Raw genomic sequence first — 21629 nt, 5'->3', positions numbered from 1 at the left:
CAACAATATCATGTTAAAGGAGGAGAACCACGACCAGGACTACAACAATACCATGTTAAAGGAGGAGAACCAGGACAAAGACTACAACAATATCATGTTAAAGGAGGAGAACCAGGACCAGGACTACAACAATACCATGTTAAAGGAGGAGAACCAGGACCAGGACTACAACAATATCATGTTAAAGGAGGAGAACCAGGACCAGGACTACAACAATACCATGTTAAAGGAGGAGAACCAGGACCAGGACTACAATGATATCATGTTAAAGGAGGAGAACCAGGACCAGGACTACAACAATATCATGTTAAAGGAAGAGAACCAGGACCAGGACTACAACAATATCATGATAAAGGAGGATCAGGATCAGGACCACAACATGATAAAGGAGGAGAACCAGGATCCAGAGCAGGACGCGGTCCACCAGGACAACGAGCCCTCCGGTCCATCCTGTTCACAGGTCTGTGTTTCTGTATATTTTGTGGTTAGCCTCCGATTTGGCACTTAAGGGGAAAGTTAAGAGGAAATTAACGTAACGTGCAGTGCGACTGTTTCTGTTTGTACACTGATGGTCTGTTTTTTGTGACACTTCTTGATGTAAAAACATTTTAGACATTTTAGGTAAGACATTAACTTCACGTGACACCCGCTATTGTATTTGTTAAACGTTTATTTTATTTGTGAAAATGCTAAAGGGGAGATTTCACTGTTTTTGTTTGATACCTACAGTCCTCATTAGACCAGGTCCAGATCAAAAACCACTACTTCTCAAATCTGGATTAGATTATCCTAAAGAGGCTAAACATTCATTATGATCTAGGCCAGATTTGAGAAGTCTAGGTACCGTGGTTTTTGACCTGGGCCAGGTCTAATGTGGTCTATATGATGAGAAAACGGTGTAATGAATATTTAGCCTCTGCAAAATAATCTAATCCAGATTTGAGAAATCTAGGCATAGTAGTTTTTGATCTGGACCTGGTCTAATTTGGTCTATATGCTGAGAAAACAGTTAAATGTGCCTCTATTGCATTTTCACAAATAGAATAAAGGTTTCACAGATCAGAAACACTGCCTGGATGAATCTTCAGGGTCTGTAGATTAATCTAGTCCAGATTTGAGAAGTCTGAGTACAGTGGTTTTTGATCTGGACCTGCATAGAAATTGACCAATGGGCGCCACGCATCCCGTCTGGCTCCCATTGGCTCGTACCCTCCATCCAATCCCCTCCTCGACCCGCCTCGTCCCTACCCCCTTCTGCTTAGAAACTACAAGTAGTTGTAACCGCTCTGAGCTGCTTAGCCACAGACACATGAACCCAGGAATTCAGCACCTGCTGAACCACTACTTCTCAAATCTGGATTAGATTATCCTAAAGAGGCTAAACATTCATTATAATATAGGCCAGATTTGAGAAGTCTAGGTACCGTGGTTTTTGACCTGGGCCAGGTCTAATGTGGTCTATATGATGAGAAAACGGTGTAATGAATGTTTAGCCTCTGCAAAATAATCTAATCCAGATTTGACAAATCTAGGCATAGTAGTTTTTTTTTTGACGAGGGGATTGGATGGAGGATCCGATCCCCTCGTCTTCCCTGCTCCTCCTCGACCCGCCTCGTCCCCACCCCCTTCCACTTAGAAACTACAAGTAGTTGTAACCGCTCTGAGCTGCTCAGCCACAGACACATGAACCCATGAATTCAGCGCCTGACCGGGGTTTCTCTGCACCGCGGAGCGACTGGCCCCGGTCTTCCTGCTCCTCTTCCCCAGACACAGCACCATGTGCCCGGTCACCCAGCGCGAGCAGTCTCCCTGGAGGGGAACGTATCTATGTTCCCCAGGTCCTATGTTCCCCGTTTTTACCAAAAAGGGTCTTATGTTCCCCGGTCGCAATACATACTGGGGAACATAGGACCCTTTTTCTGAAGAAAGGTCCTATGTTCCCCGCTGTTGCTGGTCGATGGACTCTCTACTTATCTGGACTCTCTATATATCTGGCCTGTCCAGCCTTTACCTGGTCTTTTTACTAAACTTAACCAACTCCTTTCTTTATTGCCTAAACCCAACCAATGGAACAATTCCACTTCTCACTCAAAATCACAACTCAACTTCTCACTCAAAAATAGGCAAAAATATGCCAAGTCACAACTCAACTTCCAGGTACGGGACCAAAAATTGCATGTTCCCCGGGTCCTTTTGGGGAAAAGCGGGGAACATAGGACCTTTTTTCTAAAAAAGGGTTCTATGTTCCCCAATCTGGACACAGAGTCTTCCTATAGAAGATAGAACCCTTTTCCCCAAAAGTGTCTCAGCTGGCGTCAGTAAAATGTTTTTCTAACAGGCTGACAGTGACAATCACGTGAAACCGAGGCGAACTCATTCATGGTTGTCTCTGATTATACTGATAACAGCCTACCTCCCATGTAGACGCGCGACATGCGCGCTCATTAAAGCGGCGCGTATCCGGCCGCGTGCATTCGGTGCGACGGCGACACCGTTTTCGGACATGCACGGTTTCCTACGTTGCTGTGTCAGGCAGATGTCTCCCACGGAGCTCTGCCGCGTTTCAGAGGTGAAGGAAGCCCTAAGTGGAAAGACGTCACCTCCGCGATGTAGAAGCTAGCGGGAAGACGACGGAGTCGGCCCCGGGCTATCGGTTCAGTAGACCGGCTACTGCCTCTGAGACGAGCCGGTAGCAGGTGTAGCCTACTAGCCCCGGTCGCTGCTCCCTCTGTATTTCTCCTAAAACAAACGTCCTAAAAGGCGACATCTGGATAAACTGACCACAAACTGGGGATTTAACAGTAACTTTCTCACATGAAAAAATATTAAACCTTTTATCAGCTAGTGGACTTTATGCCTAGTTGTGATGCTGGCCGTGTGTGTTTTGAACGTTGTTTCAAACTATGTGCGTTTGCTTGAACATCTTAATATGTTTTATGTAGCCTATGGCATTTTTAAGCTTCATGTGTGTTATTGGACAGAAAGAGCAGCGCTGCCTCAGAGCATAGCCTACGTATAGAAAACACATTTACATCAATAAATAAATGTTTTACCAATCAGTCTGTATTAGGGGTGTCAACGTTTACAATTTTTTCTACACGTGTAAACGGGGCTTCTAACTCATGTGTACCCGGTTACATGGGAGATTTATGATCTCTTTCTTTCGTGGGGGGATTGCAGCAGAAGGGGTGCGTTTGATTTCAGCTCCGGGCCGCAAGACGACGTTGACACGCTGCTTGTGACACCCCTAGTCTGTATTAAATTTTATTTAGTTGGAAGGCATGGCATTAAACCTCCGTCAAATTTCACCAGTTCGGGTAGCCTAATTAGCTAGCTGTCAGCAAGCTATAACTAATGTAAGCTCACCACTCTCACTTTGTTTTCAGAATGACTGAGTGAGACTCAGCCTGAGCTGGTACCTTTGGGATGCCTCAACAATTGATTTCCAAAACCACTTTTTTGCAAAGTTCATCTGATGGATATGTAGGGACAGTTTCACTAAGGTTTGCACAGCTTTTGCTCATGCTAAACCTGCATAGGCTGAGCAATCTGCCCCTTTGTTTGTCTTTGAAGACCCTCTTCACATGTTTCAAAACCAAACACAGATTGTGCAGGTTTAACAAGAGCAAAAGCTGTGCAAACATGACTAAATCTGGACCTTCGTCTTAGTGAATTCACCTTTAAAGTTGTTGTTTTTTAAAATTTCCCGGGGGAGCAGAGGTCGGTATCTTGTCACCTTTTTTACCCCTGATGATTGATTGATTCTCTCTTTCTTCCTGTCTGTTGCCATAGAAACAGGATCACACCAAGGAGAAACCACATAGCTGTAATGGGTGTGGGAACACCTTCAAGACCTCAGTTCATCTGAACGCTCACCGCCGGCGGCGCCAATGTGGACAGGCGGCGTACAGGTGTGAGCAGTGTGGCAGATCGTACGCTGACTTGTCCGGACTGAAAATTCATCAGCGGATCCACACCGGAGAGAGGCCATACACCTGTGACTGGTGTGGGAAGGGGTTCACTGCCTCCAGTAAGTTAACAGAACACCGGCGCATCCACACCGGAGAGAAACCGTACAGCTGTGAGCAGTGTGAGAAGGCGTTCTCTACCAACAGTAAGTTAACGGTCCACCGGCGCAGCCACACAGGAGAGAGGCCGTACAGCTGTGAGCAGTGTGGGAAGGCGTTCGCTACCTCCGATGTGTTTGCGAGACACCGGCGAGTCCACACCGGAGAGAAACCGTACAGCTGTGAGCACTGTGGGAAGGCGTTTACTCAGTCCGGTCAGTTAACGTTCCACCGGCGCATCCACACCGGAGAGAAACCGTACAGCTGTGAGCAGTGTGAGAAGGCGTTCCCTACCAACAGTAAGTTAACGGTCCACCGGCGCATCCACACCGGAGAGAGGCCGTACAGCTGTGAGCAGTGTGGGAAGGCGTTCTCTAGCTCCGGAGAGTTAGCGGTCCATCGGCACATCCACACCGGAAAGAAACAGTACAGCTGTGAGCAGTGTGGGAAGGCGTTCACTTACTCCAGTGGGTTAGCGGCCCACCGGCGCATCCACACCGGAGAGAAACCATACAGCTGTGAGCAGTGTGGGAAGACGTTCACCACTTCCTATTGGTTAACGGTCCACCGGCGCATCCACACCGGAGAGAGGCCATACAGCTGCAAGCAGTGTGGGAAGGCATTCGCTACCTCCAGGAGGTTAGCAGTCCACTGGCGCATCCACACCGGAGAGAGGCCATAAAGCTGCAAGCAGTGTGGGAAGGCTTTCACTCAATCCGGACATTTAACGGTCCACCGGCGCATTCACGTCAGAGAGAGGCCGTACATCTGAGTCCGTTCTTGTACACACTTTAAACAAACGACTGTCTCAACCCTTCCCCCATAACCGAATACTTCAAATACTCTGTACGCTGTGACTGAGTCCTGGTCCGAGAGAAGAGCCAATATGGCAGTGTCATCAATCACTCTGTTGCCCATTTTTCCCAGTGGTGCAAGGACAATCATCTCCTCCTCAATGGCACCAAAACCAAAGAACTCATTTTTGACAACCGTAGAAAAACCACTCCTCATCATGAACCCATATACATTGACAACCAACCGGTGGAGATTGTGGACAGTTTCAGATACCTCGGGATCACACTGCCAGCAGAGAACCCACATCATCCGTAAACTCAGGTCATTGTCCATCAAACCACCCCTTCTGCTTCTTCTGTACCGCAGCATCATTGAGTGTTCTGTGATGACACTAGCGTTGAAACCAGTTAATTTGTTCTCCTTCTACGTCTCAACTGTCCACTGCATTGGCTGCCATGTTATTAAAACAAGATGTAAACATTTAGGAAGTGCAGGGTAAAATATCAACATCAGTATAAGGACATATTTTGACTTATACTTGTCTGAATGAGATTAGTGTTGCAGTGTTGAACAGCCAGTCCTCAACACTCATGCGTTGTATTGTTTTGATTTTTGTTGATAGTAATGAAACCTCTTAGAATTCATAAGTTGCAGTTCAGCATTTATTGACCAAATTGACCTGCACCGGATGCTGAAGTGAAGAAGGTAAAATTGCACTGCTTTGGCAGTAACATGTAGTATGAGCAGAAATCCGAAGTCTAAGTGGAGTGAAACACTTGTCTTATGTATGATGTTTGGAATTGTATTTGACCTGTTGTGTCCTTGTACTGAATGTGAGGGAGTGAAGCATTAACCCTGTGGTACGAAGGGTTAACACATGGAGAGAGTACATGTTTATGCTTTCACTTTAGGTAGTAGCAAAGTTTAGTCTCATGTTTTAACTAACCTCTTATGTGTCTTATATTTTTGACTAACCCATTGAGTTTAAAGACAACTGAAACTTGTAAGCAAACCCTATAGATTTGTGTTGCGCTTAGTTCATAATGCAGTAAATACCAGTAACATGTTTGTTCACTCAGAGGCAAGTTGAGGACACACAGCCACTGAGAGAGGTAAACATCTTCAAGGCCGAAGGGGGGAGAGGATGAGAGGCCTACTGAATGAGACATTGTGCTGAATTACGGCTCTGCACTCTCTGACCTAGGGCAGATAAGATACAACAGTGTAGGGAGGTTTCTGTTGTCTTTCAGGTCCAGAGGTTCGTGTGCTGGGAAGATGGGACCAACCTGTGACAGCCTGAGTGCACCAACGAAGGGAGGGCTAAAGTCTAAACCACAGCACCTCCCCACCTGTTTTGATCAATAAGAGTTAATTACACACATAGTGTGAAGTATTAAAAATCAATGTAACGTCTTTGTCTTGGGCAGATGACAGAGAATTCTGGCTCTCTTGGGATGGTGATTGCAGCTAACTGCTTGCAGACTGCAGTTTCCTGAACAGGAGAGTTTTTTTGTATCTGACCCTTTTGATGATCCAATTAAATAAATAGTTAACTGGAAAGTTGTTGTTTGTCCTCTCAGAATAGTTATTTTCATCATCAATTAATCTGTTGATTATTTAAACGATTAATCGATCAGTTGTTTGGTCAATAAAATGTTGAAAAATATCAGTGTTTCCCAAACCACCAGATGACGTCCTCAAATGTCTTGTTTTGTCCACAAACCAAAGAGAGACTCAGTTTATTGTCATAAAGGAACAAAGAAACCAGAAATATTCACATTAAAGAAGCTGGAATCAGAGAATCTGGACTTTTTTTCTTTATAAACTCTTAAAATTGATTATTGATTAAAAGCTTAGAATGAGTTGTTTACAAATACACAGGTGGCGGTGCACCCACCGGAGCTGAAGAACTTGGCTCAAACTTTCACCTACATTTCAACATCTCCCTCTGTCAAAGCTCAGTACGTAGGTGATTCAAAGAGTCCATTATCATCCCGGTTCCCAAGACCAAGAACATCTCTTGCCTCAATGATGACAGACCCATTGCCTCGACATCTGCAGCCATGGAATCTGTAGCAGCCATTCTTTAGTTTGTGTTTTGTGCAAGTACTTTACTTTGACCACAAGGGTGCAGTACCTTTTCATTTTGTTTGCTGAACACCCAGCAGCTGCCCAGCTGCCTGAAATGAAGGGTGGTTAGTTTGAGTTGGATGGTGGTGGGTTCACACAGTTCTTACCGACAGCCGGAGGAAAGCCAGGGATCTTTGCTTTTGCTTCAATCCACATCAACTACTGTTTTGTTAAAAAAACTTTTTTGTTACAATAAATGGGAACATCACCCAAAGAGACCAACTTTGCTTTCTAAAGAAACTCCTGCTCATTGTCTGTTATATATCAACCTTACCCAGAGGGATCCCAAACCCTTCCCAGAGACTGGTTACAGCCTCCACCGCGGTTCACCACGATCTCTTTTCCCAGATTCTCCTTTACTCTACAGACAATGATCCAGATACAAAAGCCAACTGTCAAATTTGTTTTAAACCCAATGTGCAGATGTTTGGTCAAACAGGGATCTGCTTCCCCTTTGTTTAGTCGAGGCCTCGCAGTTGTCCTTGTGCCTGGGTTGTCTGAGTCAAAGAACTCAAAGCTGAGATAAATCCAATTGTCCTATTTATTTTTTTTCCAAAATCCTGCCTTCATCACGTCGGGGTCACCATTTGAAGAGTTCTAAAACTTGAACTCGCGTGTTCGTTTGATGAAGTATGCAGGAGACGTTCAGTTACAAAATTTTAGATATTTATTTATAAAAGAATCAACTAGGCACAAATGCAAGATATGATGTAATTGATGTAATGTGCATCCTCATTGACTGGAGTCCGTACGCCATGACCTCGTGTCTGACCCCAATCTCATGCTTGGTGCTGATCAGCTGTTGATAGCTCCTATTAAACAAGGGACAAGAGAAAGAGAAAAGGACAAGACACGCAACCCCCCGCATTCGTCAGCTTTCCCCTGCTTCAGCTGACTATCACAGTTACACTAGGTACGAAGACCAGATATCCCAATTGTTTATCAAACAACCAGTACACTCAGTCCCTGTGTGTAACTTCCCCTGTCATGTGTATGTCATTCTCTGGGCTGTAAGAGCAAAACACAGTAATTACACCAATTATAGAAAAGTTGATTACATGCTTCATTATTAAACTGATTGTCACGAGCTTATCATATGTCTAAGGCAAATGTCAATATCCCAAAATCGTATATTGCTATAATGTTTGGGATATTGACATTTGCCTTAGACATATGATAAGCTCGTGACAATCAGCATCGAGACAGCATCAGACTTCGTAAACTGATGCTGCTGCGGCATGTTGGTCAGGGAAACTTAGTCTGGTCCGGAGCTCTGGACACAATCTCTTTTCCTAGTTGATTCTTTTATAAATAAATATCTAAAATTTTGTAACTGAACGTCTCCTGCATACTTCATCAAACGAACAGGCGAGTTCAAGTTTTAGAACTCTTCACTAATCAATTCATAGTCAAAGCAGTGGGGGGTGGGGGTGCTTGGAGGTGGTAATGTTCTGGAGCAGGTGTGAATGTTCAGGAGTGTAGGGTGTGGTGGTAAGTTGGGGGCTGCATGCAAACCTTTTAGGATGCTAATCACACAGTATAATAGGTTAACCAGACAGTGTTGTGTGACTGGTGAAATGTGTGAATGTGTAAACACTTCATATTTTACTCAATTTCCCTGCCACCCAACTTTTCCTGCAGGTTATCTAAAAGTTAATAAGCATAAACCTTTGTTTCACATGTATTGTTTCCATTACAGAAGGACAGATCCTTGATACAGTGTGCTGGATGTGAGTGTTATCATCCAAAATGGACAGAGTGGTGTGGACATGATGTTAGATATTGGTCCCAATAATATTCTCTCTGGTCCAGCTCTCACGGAAGATGTACTTCTCCCATTGGAATATTTCTGGAAGTTTGTGTCTGAACCTTTATACAGTCTATGGTCTGAACATATTATTTAAGCTCTGACAAACAAACACAGATCTGTAAACTCTAATGTCAAGGAAATGGAGCAGGTGGTGTGTTCATCTTTGCTTTCTGGGATTATCACTGCAAACGATCATCAATGTTCATGTTTTTGTAATTAGGCTTCTATTTATAAGATATGACTGATTTAACTTGGAGGAGGAAATATAGAAAACCAGGGGCCTTATTTGGAGGGAAACCGGTGGATACTTGTTTGGGACACCTTGAACTTTCAAAACACGCTGGTTGCCCACTCTTCCTCAACGTTTCTACAGGGTCACATGATTCTGAAGTTACAGCCCAGTCTGTTCTTCTCCGACACCTTAGCAACGGTATCTAAGGGGAGGAGACTTAGCGATGTGACCGCGAGAGTCGGAGAGATCGCGGGAATACAAAGGAAAAAACGGCGCTTTCCACTTCACAGACACAGCACGGATCTAGAATATAATACATCCATGCTACAGAGCCACGGCTCGGCTCGGCTCGGCTCGGTTGAGGAGCTTCTCCAGCTCTGAGTTCTTCATACTTTGCTCCTCGTCAGATCACGTCGTCTCTCTCTTGTTTCTCTCCTCTCGGCAGCTCCAGACTCACTCGTCTGCTCCTCGCTAACGGACCACAGCTGCTTTTCCCAGAGCCGAAAAGCTCCAAGAGGAGATCCCGTCTGACCAGGACCAGGATGAAGGAGGAGAACCAGGACCGGGAAATTAGCGACCTGGATCAGAACACGACCGGAATTATGGAGCAGAACCAGGACCAGGACTACAACAATACCATGTTAAAGGAGGAGAACCAGGACCAGGACTACAACAATATCATGTTAAAGGAGGAGAACCAGGACCAGGACTACAACAATACCATGTTAAAGGAGGAGAACCAGGACCAGGACTACAACAATACCATGTTAAAGGAGGAGAACCAGGACCAGGACTACAATGATATCATGTTAAAGGAAGAGAACCAGGACCAGGACTACAACAATATCATGATAAAGGAGGAGAACCAGGACCAGGACTACAACAATATTATGTTAAAGGTGGAGAACCAGGACAAAGACTACAACAATATCATGTTAAAGGAGCAGAACCAGGACCAGGACTACAACAATATCATGTTAAAGGAGGAGAACCAGGACCAGGACTACAACAATATCATGTTAAAGGAGGAGAACCAGGACCAGGACTACAACAATATCATGATAAAGGAGGAGAACCAGGACCAGGACTACAACAATATCATGATAAAGGAGGAGAACCAGGACCAGGACTACAACAATATCATGTTAAAGGAGCAGAACCAGGACCAGGACTACAACAATATCATGTTTAAGGAGAAGAACCAGGACCAGGACTACAACATGATAAAGGAGAAGGACCAGGATCCAGAGCAGGACGCGGTCCACCAGGACAACGAGCCCTCCGGTCCATCCGGTTCCGGTCCACAGGTCTGTGTTTCTGTATATTTTGTGGTTAGCCTCCGATTTGACACTTAAGGGGAAAGTTAAGAGGAAATTAACGTAACGTGCAGTGCGACTGTTTCTGTTTGTACCCTGATTGTCTGTTTTTTGTGACACTTCTTGATGTAAAAACATTTTAGGTAAGACATTAACTTTACTTGACACCCGCTATTGTATTTGTTAAACGTTTATTTTATTTGTGAAAATGCTAAAGGGGAGATTTCACTATTTTTCTTTGATACCTCAGACCAGGTCCAGATCAAAAACCACTGTACTCAGACTTCTCAAACCTGGAATATAATCTACAGGCCCTGAAGGTTAATTCGGACAGTTTCTGATCTGTGAAACCTTTATTCTAATTTGTGAAAATGCAATAGAGGCACATTTCACGGTTTTCTCAGCATATAGACCAAATTAAACCAGGTCCAGATCAAAAACAACTATGCCTAGATTTCTCATATCTGGATTATTAGATTATTTTGCAGAGGCTAAACATTCATTACACCATTTTCTCATCATATAGACCACATTAAACCTGGCCCAGGTCAAAAACCATGGTACCTAGACTTCTCAAATCTGGCCTAGATCATAATGAATGTTTAGCCTCTTTAGGATAATCTAATATAGGAGGACTGTAGGTATCAAACAAAAACAGTGAAATCTCCCCTTTAGCATTTTCACAAATAAAATAAACGTTTAACAAATACAATAGCGGGTGTCAAGTAAAGTTAATGTCTTACCTAAAATGTTTTTACATGAAGACGTGTCACAAAAAAACAGACCATCAGTGTACAAACAGAAACAGTTGCGTAAATTTCCTCTTAACTTTCCCCTTAAGTGCCGAATCGGAGGCTAACTTCAGCGACGTGTTCACCAAAAAGTCTACAACCTAACCTGCCTACTTTATTTCCTCCTGTAGCGCTGTTACGTCAATTTATTAAGTTTTTATATTTTTTCATGTGAGAAAGTAACCGTTTATAGACCCACTCCCGTGAAAATCGTGTTTTTTGAGCTTTTCACATGTTCCTGTGGCGTTTTTCTGATGTTAGAGGACATAGTAGCAGGGAAAGAAGTACAAAATTGCATTTCTGAGTTTTTCTGCCTTCAAACTGCTGTGAACCAATGACAGACGCAAACTGGCAGTTTCAGGACAGACGCAAACTGGCAGTTTCAGGGAGACTGGAGCTGACGTGTCACAGCTCCAGGGGAGGGCACTAGTGCTACAAGCTCCCGCCCCGCTCTGCATCTGGCTCAGAGGTGAAAGCCTTCACAGCTCGGTGTAGCTGTCAAGGTATAACAGGTATAGCTCACCTGGTAGAGCAGCTTGCACTGTGAGCAAGGACCAGTCTGGGATCGAATCCCAGTGTGGAGTTTTACGCTAAACGCGCTGAATCTGTAATTGTACAATGTCCAGCTGTCAGCAAGCGGGGGGTGGGATGCGAGGAGGTGGCTGGGCGGGTGCAGAGCAGCGCAGTCTCCGCCCACCCTCCAGAGGTGCATTGCTAATGTGCATTGCTAATGAGCTGGTTTTAACATGACCGAAAAGGGTCGCGGGAGTGGGACTTTAACTTCTTGAGTCAAAGTAAAGGAGTGTTTTATTGTCAGCAACGGTAACAGAGTTATAACGGGGGAAACAGTAACTTTCTGAGTCGTTAATTCATAAACGCCATAATTCCATTCACTGGTAGTCTGATCTACACAATATAAATAGCACAAAGAACCAAAAAAATCGATTCAGTATATCAGCCGTGGGCCTGCATAGAAATTGACCAATGGGCGCCACACGTTTGGCTCCCATTGGCTCGTACCCTCCATCCAATCCCCTCGTCTTCCCTGCTGCTCCTCGACCCACCTCATCCCCACCCCCTTCCGCTTAGAAACTACAGGTAGTTGTAACCGCTCTGAGCTGCTCAGCCACAGACACATGAACCCATGAATTCAGCGCCTGCTGAACCACTACTTCTCAAATCTGGATTAGATTATCCTAAAGAGGCTAAACATTCATTATAATATAGGCCAGATTTGAGAAGTCTAGGTACCGTGGTTTTTGACCTGGGCCAGGTCTAATGTGGTCTATATGATGAGAAAACGGTGTAATGAATGTTTGAAGTACAGAAGCACAGAATGTGTTGCTGCCCTTATTACTATAGTAGTACCAGTGCCACGTTGAGTCTTCCTACTCCTCTCCCCTACACACAGCCGCTTCCAGCCGCAGCTGCAGCCTGAGCGGGGTCTCGTGCTCCTCTTCCCCAGACACAGCACCATGTGCCCGGTCACCCAGCGCGAGGAGTCTCCCTGTAGGGCAGCGTACCTATGTTTCCCGGGTCCTATGTTCCCCTATAGACCCTCTTTTTGAAAATGGGTCCTATGTTCCCCGTTTTTACCAAAAAGGGTCTTATGTTCCCCGGTCGCAATACATACCGGGGAACATAGGACCCTTTTTCTGAAAAAAGGTCCTATGTTCCCCACTGTTACCGGGGAACATAGGACCTTTTTTCAAAAAAAGGGTCCTATGTTCCCCGCTGTTACTGGTCGATGGACTCTCTCTACTTATCTGGACTCTCTATCTATCTGGCCTGTCTGGCCTTTACCTGGTCTTTTTTTTACTAAACTTAACCAACTCCTTTCTTTATTGCCTAAACCCAACCAATGGGACAATTCCACTTCTCACTCAAAGTCACAACTCACCTTCCAGGTATGGGACCAAAAAATGCATGTTCCCCGGGTCCTTTTGGGGAAAAGCGGGGAACATAGAACCCTTTTTCTAAAAAAGGATTCTATGTTCCCCGGTCTGGACACAGAGGGGAACATAGAACCCTTTTGGGGAAAAGCGGGGAACATAGGACCTTTTTTTTAGAAAAAGGGTTCTATGTTCCCCTGTCACATACAAAGTGGGGAACATAGGACCTGGGAAACATAGGGATGATCCTCCCTGTAGCATGAGGCTGTGCTCGGTGCTGCTAATGGCGGCGCTGCCCGTACCAGCGGTCGGTGTGGTCCCGTTGCCGGGGACGGCGACGACGGCAACTGGCACCGCCTCATTACTGGCAGCTGGTGCACAGCGGCGGCATCGGGACTGGCGCCGCCGCCATTAGTAGGCTAGCGCCGAGCACAGCCGAGCTACACGGAGACTCTTGCGCTGGGTGACCGAGCACAAGGTGCTGTGTCTGGGGAAGAGGAGCAGGAAGAGTCGGGGCCTGTCGCTCTGCGGTGCAGAGAGACCCTGGTCAGGCTGCGTTTAAGTTTGGTAACTTTGGTTTTATTGTGGAAGTTGTGACTGTGAATATGACATTTTACTCCGTATTCAAAGCCGCGTTTGGTTTCTGCAGGCAGCATGCTTGCTGCTTGCTCTGCTCTGCGTTGCGTAGAGGCTCCGAGGGGCGGGCCATATGAGCTCGGAGGGGAGGGGTGTGTGTGTGTTTTTCTCATCCATCCTAGCTTTTATTGTGTGAATCGTTCAGATCCGAAGAGTCTTTCTTTTTTGGGAGAGGGGGGGGAGTCTCAGCGTCTCAGCTGGGGTCAGTAAAATGTTTTTCTAACAGGTTGACAGTGACAATCACGTGAAACTGAGGCGAACTCATTCATGGTTGTCTCTGATTATACTGATAACAGCCTACCTCCAATGTAGACGCGCGACATGCACGCTCATTACAGCGGCGCGTATCCATGTGCATTCGGTGCGACGGCGACGCCGTTTTTGGACATGCACAGTTCCCTACTTTGCTGTGTCAGGCAGATGTCTCCCACGGAGCTCTGCCCCGTTTCAGAGGTGAAGGAAGCCCTAAGTGGAAAGACGTCGCCTCCGCGATGTAGAATGTGTTCAATTCAAAAAGTGAAACTAACACATTATATAGGCCTATATGTCCATTACACACTGAATGAAACATCCCATGTCTTTATTTATTCAGTTTATTTTAATAGTAATAATTATGACTAACATTCAGTGAAGACCTAAAAATCAGTATCTCCAAAATTGAAATATTGCAAAGGTTTTTTTTGTTGTTGTTTTTTTTAAGCATTTTTATTATAGAAATGTTGGCCTTCTGAAAACTATGTCCATCTATATGCACTCAATACTTGGTTGGGGTTGAACTACTGGAAATGGACTTTTCTGTGATATTGTAATGTACTTATTTGTTAATGGTGACCAAAACCACTTTTTTGCAAGGTTCATCTGATGGACATCTAGGGACAGATTCACTAAGGTTTGCACAGCTTTTTGCTCATGCTAAACCTGCATAGGCTGAGCAATCTCCCCCTCTGTTTGTCTTTGAAGACCCTCTTCACATGTTTCAAAACCAAACACAGATTGTGCAGGTTTAACAAGAGCAAAAACTGTGCAAACATGACTAAATCTGGACCTTAGTCTTAGTGAATTCACCTTTAAAGTTGTTGTTTTTTTTAAATTTCCCGGGGGAAGGGAGGTCGGTATCTTGTCACCTTTTTTACCCCTGATGATTGATTGATTGATTCTCTCTTTCTTCCTGTCTGTTGCCATAGAAACAGGATCACACCAAGGAGAAACCACACAGCTGTAATGGGTGTGGGAACACGTTCAGGACCTCAGTTCATCTGAACGCTCACCGCCGGCGACGCCAATGTGGACAGACGGTGTACAGGTGTGAGCAGTGTGGGAAGGCATTCTCTCGATCCAAAAAGTTAGCAGTCCACCAGCGCGTCCACACCGGAGAGAGGCCGTACAGCTGCGAGCAGTGTGGGAAGGCGTTCACTCAACCCGGAAATTTAACGGCCCACAAGCGCGTCCACACCGGAGAGAGGCCGTACAGCTGTGAGCAGTGTGGGAAGGCGTTCTCTATCTCTGGAGCGTTAACGGTCCACCGGCGCATCCACACCGGAGAGAAACCGTATGTGTGTGAGCAGTGTGGGAAGGCGTTCACTAGCTCCGGAGAGTTAACGGCCCACCAGCGGATCCACACCGGAGAGAAACCGTACAGCTGTGAGCAGTGTGGGAAGGCGTTCTCTCGATCCGGACAGTTAACGGTCCACCGGCGCATCCACACCGGAGAGAGGCCGTACAACTGCGAGCAGTGTGGGAAGGCATTCGCTCAACCCGGACAGTTAACGGTCCACCGGCGCATTCACATCAGAGAGCGGCCGTACAGCTGCGAGCATGATGGGAAGGCGTTCACTAACTCCAATGGGTTAGCAGTCCACCGGCGCGTCCACACCGGAGAGAAACCGTACAGCTGAGTCCGTTCTTGTACACACTTCTTCTTGTACACAAATGACTGTCTCAACCCATACCCCATAACCAAATACTTCAAATACTCTGTACGCTGTGACTGAGTCCTGGTCCGAGAGAAGGGCCAATATGGCAGTGTCATCAATCACTCTGTTGCCCATTTTTCCCAGTGGTGCAAGGACAATCATCTCCTCCTCAATGGCACCAAAACCAAAGAACTCATTTTTGACAACCGTAGAAAAACCACTCCTCATCATGAACCCATATACATTGACAACCAACCGGTGGAGATTGTGGACAGTTTCAGATACCTCGGGATCACACTGCCAGCAGAGAACCCACATCATCCGTAAACTCAGATCATTGTCCATCAAACCACCCCTTCTGCTTCTTCTGTACCGCAGCATCATTGAGTGTTCTGTGATGACACTAGCGTTGAAACCAGTTAATTTGTTCTCCTTCTACGTCTCAACTGTCCACTGCATTGGCTGGCATGTTATTAAAACAAGATGTAAACATTTAGGAAGTGCAGGGTAAAATATCAACATCAGTATAAGGACATATTTTGACTTATACTTGTCTGAATGAGATTAGTGTTGCAGTGTTGAACAGTCACTCCTCAACACTCATGTGTTGTATTGTTTAGATTTTTGTTGATAGTAATGAAACCTCTTAGAATTCATAAGTTGCAGTTCAGCATTTATTGACCAAAGTGACCCGCATCGGATGCTGAAGTGAAGAAGGTAAAATTGCACTGCTTTGGCAGTAACATGTAGTATGAGCAGAAATCCGAAGTCTAAGTGGAGTGAAACACTTGTCTTATGTATGATGTTTGGAATTGTATTTGACCCGTTGTGTCCTTGTACTGAATGTGAGGGAGTGAAGCATTAACCCTGTGGTATGAAGCGTTAACACATGGAGAGAGTACATGTTTATGCTTTCACTTTAGGTAGTAGCAAAGATTAGTCTCATGTTTTAACTAACCTCTTATGTGTCTTATATTTTTGACTAACCCATTGAGTTTAAAGACAACTGAAACTTGTAAGCAACCCCTATAGATTTGTGTTGCGCTTAGTTCATAATGCAGTAAATACCAGTAACATGTTTGTTCACTCAGAGGCAAGTTGAGGATACACACAGCCACTGAGAGAGGTAAACATCTTCAAGGCCGAAGGGGGGAGAGGATGAGAGGCTTACTGAATGAGACATTGTGCTGAATTACGGCTCTGCACTCTCTGACCTAGGGCAGATAAGATACAACAGTGTAGGGAGGTTTCTGTTGTCTTTCAGGTCCAGAGGTTTGTGTGCTGGGAAGATGGGACCAACCTGTGACAGCCTGAGTGCACCAATGAAGGGAGTTTAGTTTAGTTTTTATTATGGATCCCCATTAGTCCTCACCTTGGTAAGGACTATTCTTCCTGGGGTCCAAAGGAGGGCTAACGTCTAAACCATTGCACCTCCCCTCACCCAAAGACACTGTGGTGGAAAATTGCTATGATGGGTATTCTCCTTGTAATAAGTGGTAACATAGTCTTTGAAGTAGTTGTAGTAAGACCATGTAGCAATCCTGTTCACTCCATTAGTGGAGAATTTGTGTATTGACCATAATAAACCTGGGGGCAGAGCAAGGACACTAGGATGACCCATGTACAACCTTGTTTACTAACTGATCTAGGTTGTAAATTCCTATAGGGAAACCAACGACTGGGGTAGCCATTTGTTGAGTAACACATCTGTTGGATTGTTTTATTGTCTGGGAAGGCTAGAAGTGCTTGTAGTAATGTCTAACCAGAGTCATAAAGTGGGGTATAAGAAGGGGCTGCAATCTCTGCTCTTGGGGCACTACTCTGAACTGCTACCTGCCATGTAGTTCTGTGTTCTGTTCCCTTCTCCCCTTCTCTGTGGAGAATGGAGAATAAACTTGGGTGCATGCTACCTCTCCTGTCTTGTTCTTTGACTCGCCACCGGCAGGACCAATATTTTCCACGACAACACCAACTTCGCACAACTGTATTTTTTCTTCTGGAATCAAGTAAATATCTTCCTCAAGCAACCATCAGGTTTCTGTTTTTGGATAGTCACCACAAAAACATTTGAGGGCATCATACTCAAACACCTGGAGTCCACAAACAGTAACACATCCCTCTAAAAGCAGGGAGGGATCGAAAGGGTCAGGGCATCGACCCAATTGGTTCAAGGTTCAAGAGTCTTTATTATCCCCTAGGGGCAATTTGTTTCACCGCGAGTAGCAAACATGCAACTATCACATCCAAAAAAACATTCAACATAGGTAATTTAAAAGCCTGATCTCTGCAGGGACATATTAATCTCTCCATCTATTGGTCTTACATCTCGGAAGCCCATGCATCCGTCACTGGATTTACAGCCTCGTCTGGAATAGGCAACAGAAGGTGAAGATCAGCAATGACACAACCTCCCCTCTGACCCTCAGTGCTGGCTGTTCTCCCTCTACACAAACCAGCTCACATCACACCACAGTTCTGTCAACCTGTACAAGTACGTGGACGATTTAACCATTGTAGGACTCACCAACAACCAGGAACCAGAATACCGTGCACGGATCAACTAAGTAGTGACCTGGTGCACAGACAATGACCTCCTACTACCCAGGGGGCAAAATCCCAGTTTTTTTGGAAAACAGACACGGGGCGTTGTAAAAGGTTTGACACCAGAAATGATCTCTAGGAACTTGGGTGGACGACCCGGTCAACTACCTGCTGGAAAGCTACAGGGGCCAAAACCCCTTTCTTGGGTCATTTTGCTGGCGAAATTATTATGTAAATGCAAAGGTACTACAATGGCATAAATAGTCATACAACTATAAAATTTGGCAGAGAGTATCTTGACACATAGGAGGAGGCAGGAAAAAAGATTCTGGGGTTTGGTGCAACTCGATTTTAAGATATCACCCCAACATCCCAAAAAAGACCCCAAAAAAGTACTCTTCGCCATTTTTCTGCACTTGGACTATGCACTACGGAGAACATCTATGTCTAACATGTATATAGAAAACTTCCTTAATTCATAAGCTTCCATTTGAGTCCAAGATAGCCTTTCTATCTCCAAAGCCCCACTTGCTGTGGCCAACGGTCTTCTATCTGTTCACTTTGGGGAGACCAGAAATAGAATGGTTTCTGATCATGTCAGTTAACATGGAGTTTTTCACAATAAGTGTTGCATTGTTTGGAGACAGCCTGTAGCTTTTCATTAGCTAGTAGAAAGGCTATCTTGGACTCAAATGGAATCTTATGAATTAAGGAAGTTTTCTATATACATGTTAGGCATAGATATTCTCCATAAAGTGCTGAAAAATAATAATTTTATATCATAACCAAAACTACATAATATTCTTACATATTGCACATTATCGTGCCTGCATTGTGCAGTGTTAAGCACCACACACACACACGCGCACACGCGCGCACACACACACACACACACACACACACACACACACACACACACACACACACACACACACACACACACACACACACACACACACACACACACACACACACACACCCTAAAGTACCTATTGCCTGTACACATTCTAGTAGGCTATAAAAGTACAAAAGCTATGGTGATAGTACCAATTAGTAAGTTTTATCATCCCCATAATTGTTATATCTACTAGGAACTATGTTTATAATAATTATTACTAGTAATGTTAATTGTAGCTACACATTATTAATCATTTACATCGCAAACATAAACAGCCTTTTGTGTTGTTGTTGTTGTTGTTGAGTAAAATAAACAGTAAACAAACCAACACCTGACGGGTGTACTGTGAAGCCAGTCTAGTGGGTTAGCGAGGTATGTTGAGTCTAAAGCCAGGCTCTCCTGTACTACAAAGGTGGCTCTCTTTTAACCCGGCTAGATCTCCATGGTAATTTATAGCTCATAATCTGGTCTCAACCAGGTTATGTTCAGAGTTTCATCCTAAAACCGGCTATAAAAGCGCCGCTGTTTCACTATTTAACTCATTTACAGCTGCGTCACCTTTACTTTGAAAGTCCAGTGGAGCTGGATCTGAACGGAGCTGCTCAGCTGTTGAGCTGAGTATCAGGAGCTCATTATAAATTAGGCTATAGCCTATATATTTTATTTTATATACAGTCAGTCACCACTGACAGAAGTTGTGCGCTCGCAGCAGAACAGATAATCAGATGGATAATCGGTAAAGTGTAAAATGTTTCGCCTGTTATATATCAGCGTTGCCCAAACGCAAATCTTGAATAAGTCTACAATGTTTTCACGTTTAAAAAGGTCTTTGCTGTCTTTGGGTTTTCCATTGAGTTTTTCAGGGGTGCAAACTTGTCACCTTTCGGCGAAATTCGCCGTTTTGGATCCCAAAATGATCATTTGTGTGATTCGTGTAAATCCGCAATAAAAAAAATTTTGAGGGGGGGGGGGGGTCCGGCGAGGCGAAGCGAGCCGAGCCGAGCCACCTGTCTCTTTAAGGCGCATGCACCTTATCTGGATGACAACGAGTGGTGGCAGCGCTCCTCTTCTGTCCAGCAATACACACCTGAAGCTTCACTTTTAATACAGACTAACTAACGCGACTTTTTGAGCATGGCGAGTGAAAGAGTCGGAGCTAGAAGATGCTCCAGCAGCGTTGTATAGGTGCTGTATGGGACCGCGTGTGTGTGATGATCGCGATCGCGGCCAATTAGCGATTAGCGCGTTTAGCTTTTATTAGCTCCAGTGTCTCCTTCTTCTCTGGTGGAGGGTCTGGCGAGCGAGACTAGCTCCAGAGCGACCTGTTCAGCAGCAGCAGGAGGAGCAGGAAGAGGAGGAGGAGGTTGACTGACTGTGACAGGACACCTCTGCCTCTGTTTCACTTTATGTTGCTGGTAAATAATGTGGTTGTAAAAGTAGTAGGCTAAAGTTAAATTATTTAGTATGCACTAATTAAAGGGGCAGAGCTTTAAGAGACATTTTAGCTTTTATATTTTATAAGATATATTTTTTGTAAGAACCACAATTAATAAATATAGGTTATATATTTCAGTGAATATCTAATTGTTCTTAGCATTTGTTAGATAACTTTATTTGCCCAATAAATTAAAACATGTTGGAACTATCAATGTCTCCTCTCTTGCCACCAGAATCCCTACTTTTAACCTCAGACTGTCACAATGATGTATCAGATGTCAGACTGCCTCATTCTTTCAGTTTTAACCTGAATATACAAGACATGATTGATTTTCCCAACGATCAAAGTATACCAAACCGAACCGAAAACCATGACCACAAAACCGTGAACCGAACCGTTTACTTGAACATCTTTTAAATACATATTGCCGCTTAATATGTTTTATGTAGCCTATAGCATTTTTAAGCTTCATGTGTGTTATTGGACAGAAAGAGCAGCGCTGCCTCGGAGCATAGCCTACATACAGAAAACACATTTACATCAATAAATAAATGTTTTACAATGAACCAATCAGTCTGTATTAAATTTTATTTAGTTTGAAGGCAAGGTTTGCAAGGTTCATCTGATGGACATCTAGGGACAGATTCTCTAAGTTTTGCACAGCTTTTGCTCATGCTAAACCTGCATAGGCTGAAGACCCCCTTCACATGTTTCAAAACCAAACACAGAGAGACAGATTGTGCAGGTTTAACAGGAGCAAAAGCTGTGTAAACCTGAGTAAATCTGGACCCTAGTCTCATGCTAAAATTGACTGTAAATTCACCTTTAAAGTTGGTTTTAAAAAAAATTTCCCCGAGGGAGCATGCCCCCGGACCCCCCTAGGGGGTCGGTATCTTGTCACCTTTTTTACCCCTGATGAGTTTGCACCCCTGGTTTTTCCTCAGTCGATGTGAGGGTCTAAGGACAGAGGATGTTGTTACGATGCCATGTAAAGACAAACTGTTTGTAAAAACGGGCTATACAAATAAAATTGCCTTGCCTTGCCACAGAGACAATATGAGATTTGCTTGTAGCAGCAGCACTTAAAAAACCCCACTGTACCTATTTTCATACGCACACCAGCCTCACTTTACATAATAAAACATACACTCGCATTCTATAATTGTGCTC

The 21629-nt window shown here is 44.6% G+C and overlaps 2 protein-coding genes across 2 annotated transcripts in view; one reads left to right on the top strand and one right to left on the bottom strand.

Annotated features, from left to right (window-relative positions):
* Window positions 1-21629, bottom strand: part of LOC146968286 (uncharacterized) — a 189514-nt gene that overhangs the window by 151773 nt on the left and 16112 nt on the right. The window lies entirely within an intron of this gene.
* Window positions 380-20836, top strand: LOC146968288 (uncharacterized). Its single transcript, XM_085760306.1, has 4 exons — window positions 380-460; window positions 3793-4745; window positions 14967-15559; window positions 20705-20836. Exons 1-4 carry the CDS (start codon window positions 380-382, stop codon window positions 20767-20769), a joined length of 1692 nt encoding a protein of 563 aa, XP_085616432.1. The 3' UTR covers window positions 20770-20836.

This window comes from Trachurus japonicus, chromosome 18 (genome assembly GCF_045865225.1).
Source record: "Trachurus japonicus isolate A0001 chromosome 18, Traja_1.0".
In the NCBI taxonomy this organism is placed as follows: domain Eukaryota; kingdom Metazoa; phylum Chordata; class Actinopteri; order Carangiformes; family Carangidae; genus Trachurus; species Trachurus japonicus.
The sequence above is the reverse complement of the archived record's forward strand: the minus strand, read 5'-3'. Positions and strand labels throughout refer to the sequence as shown.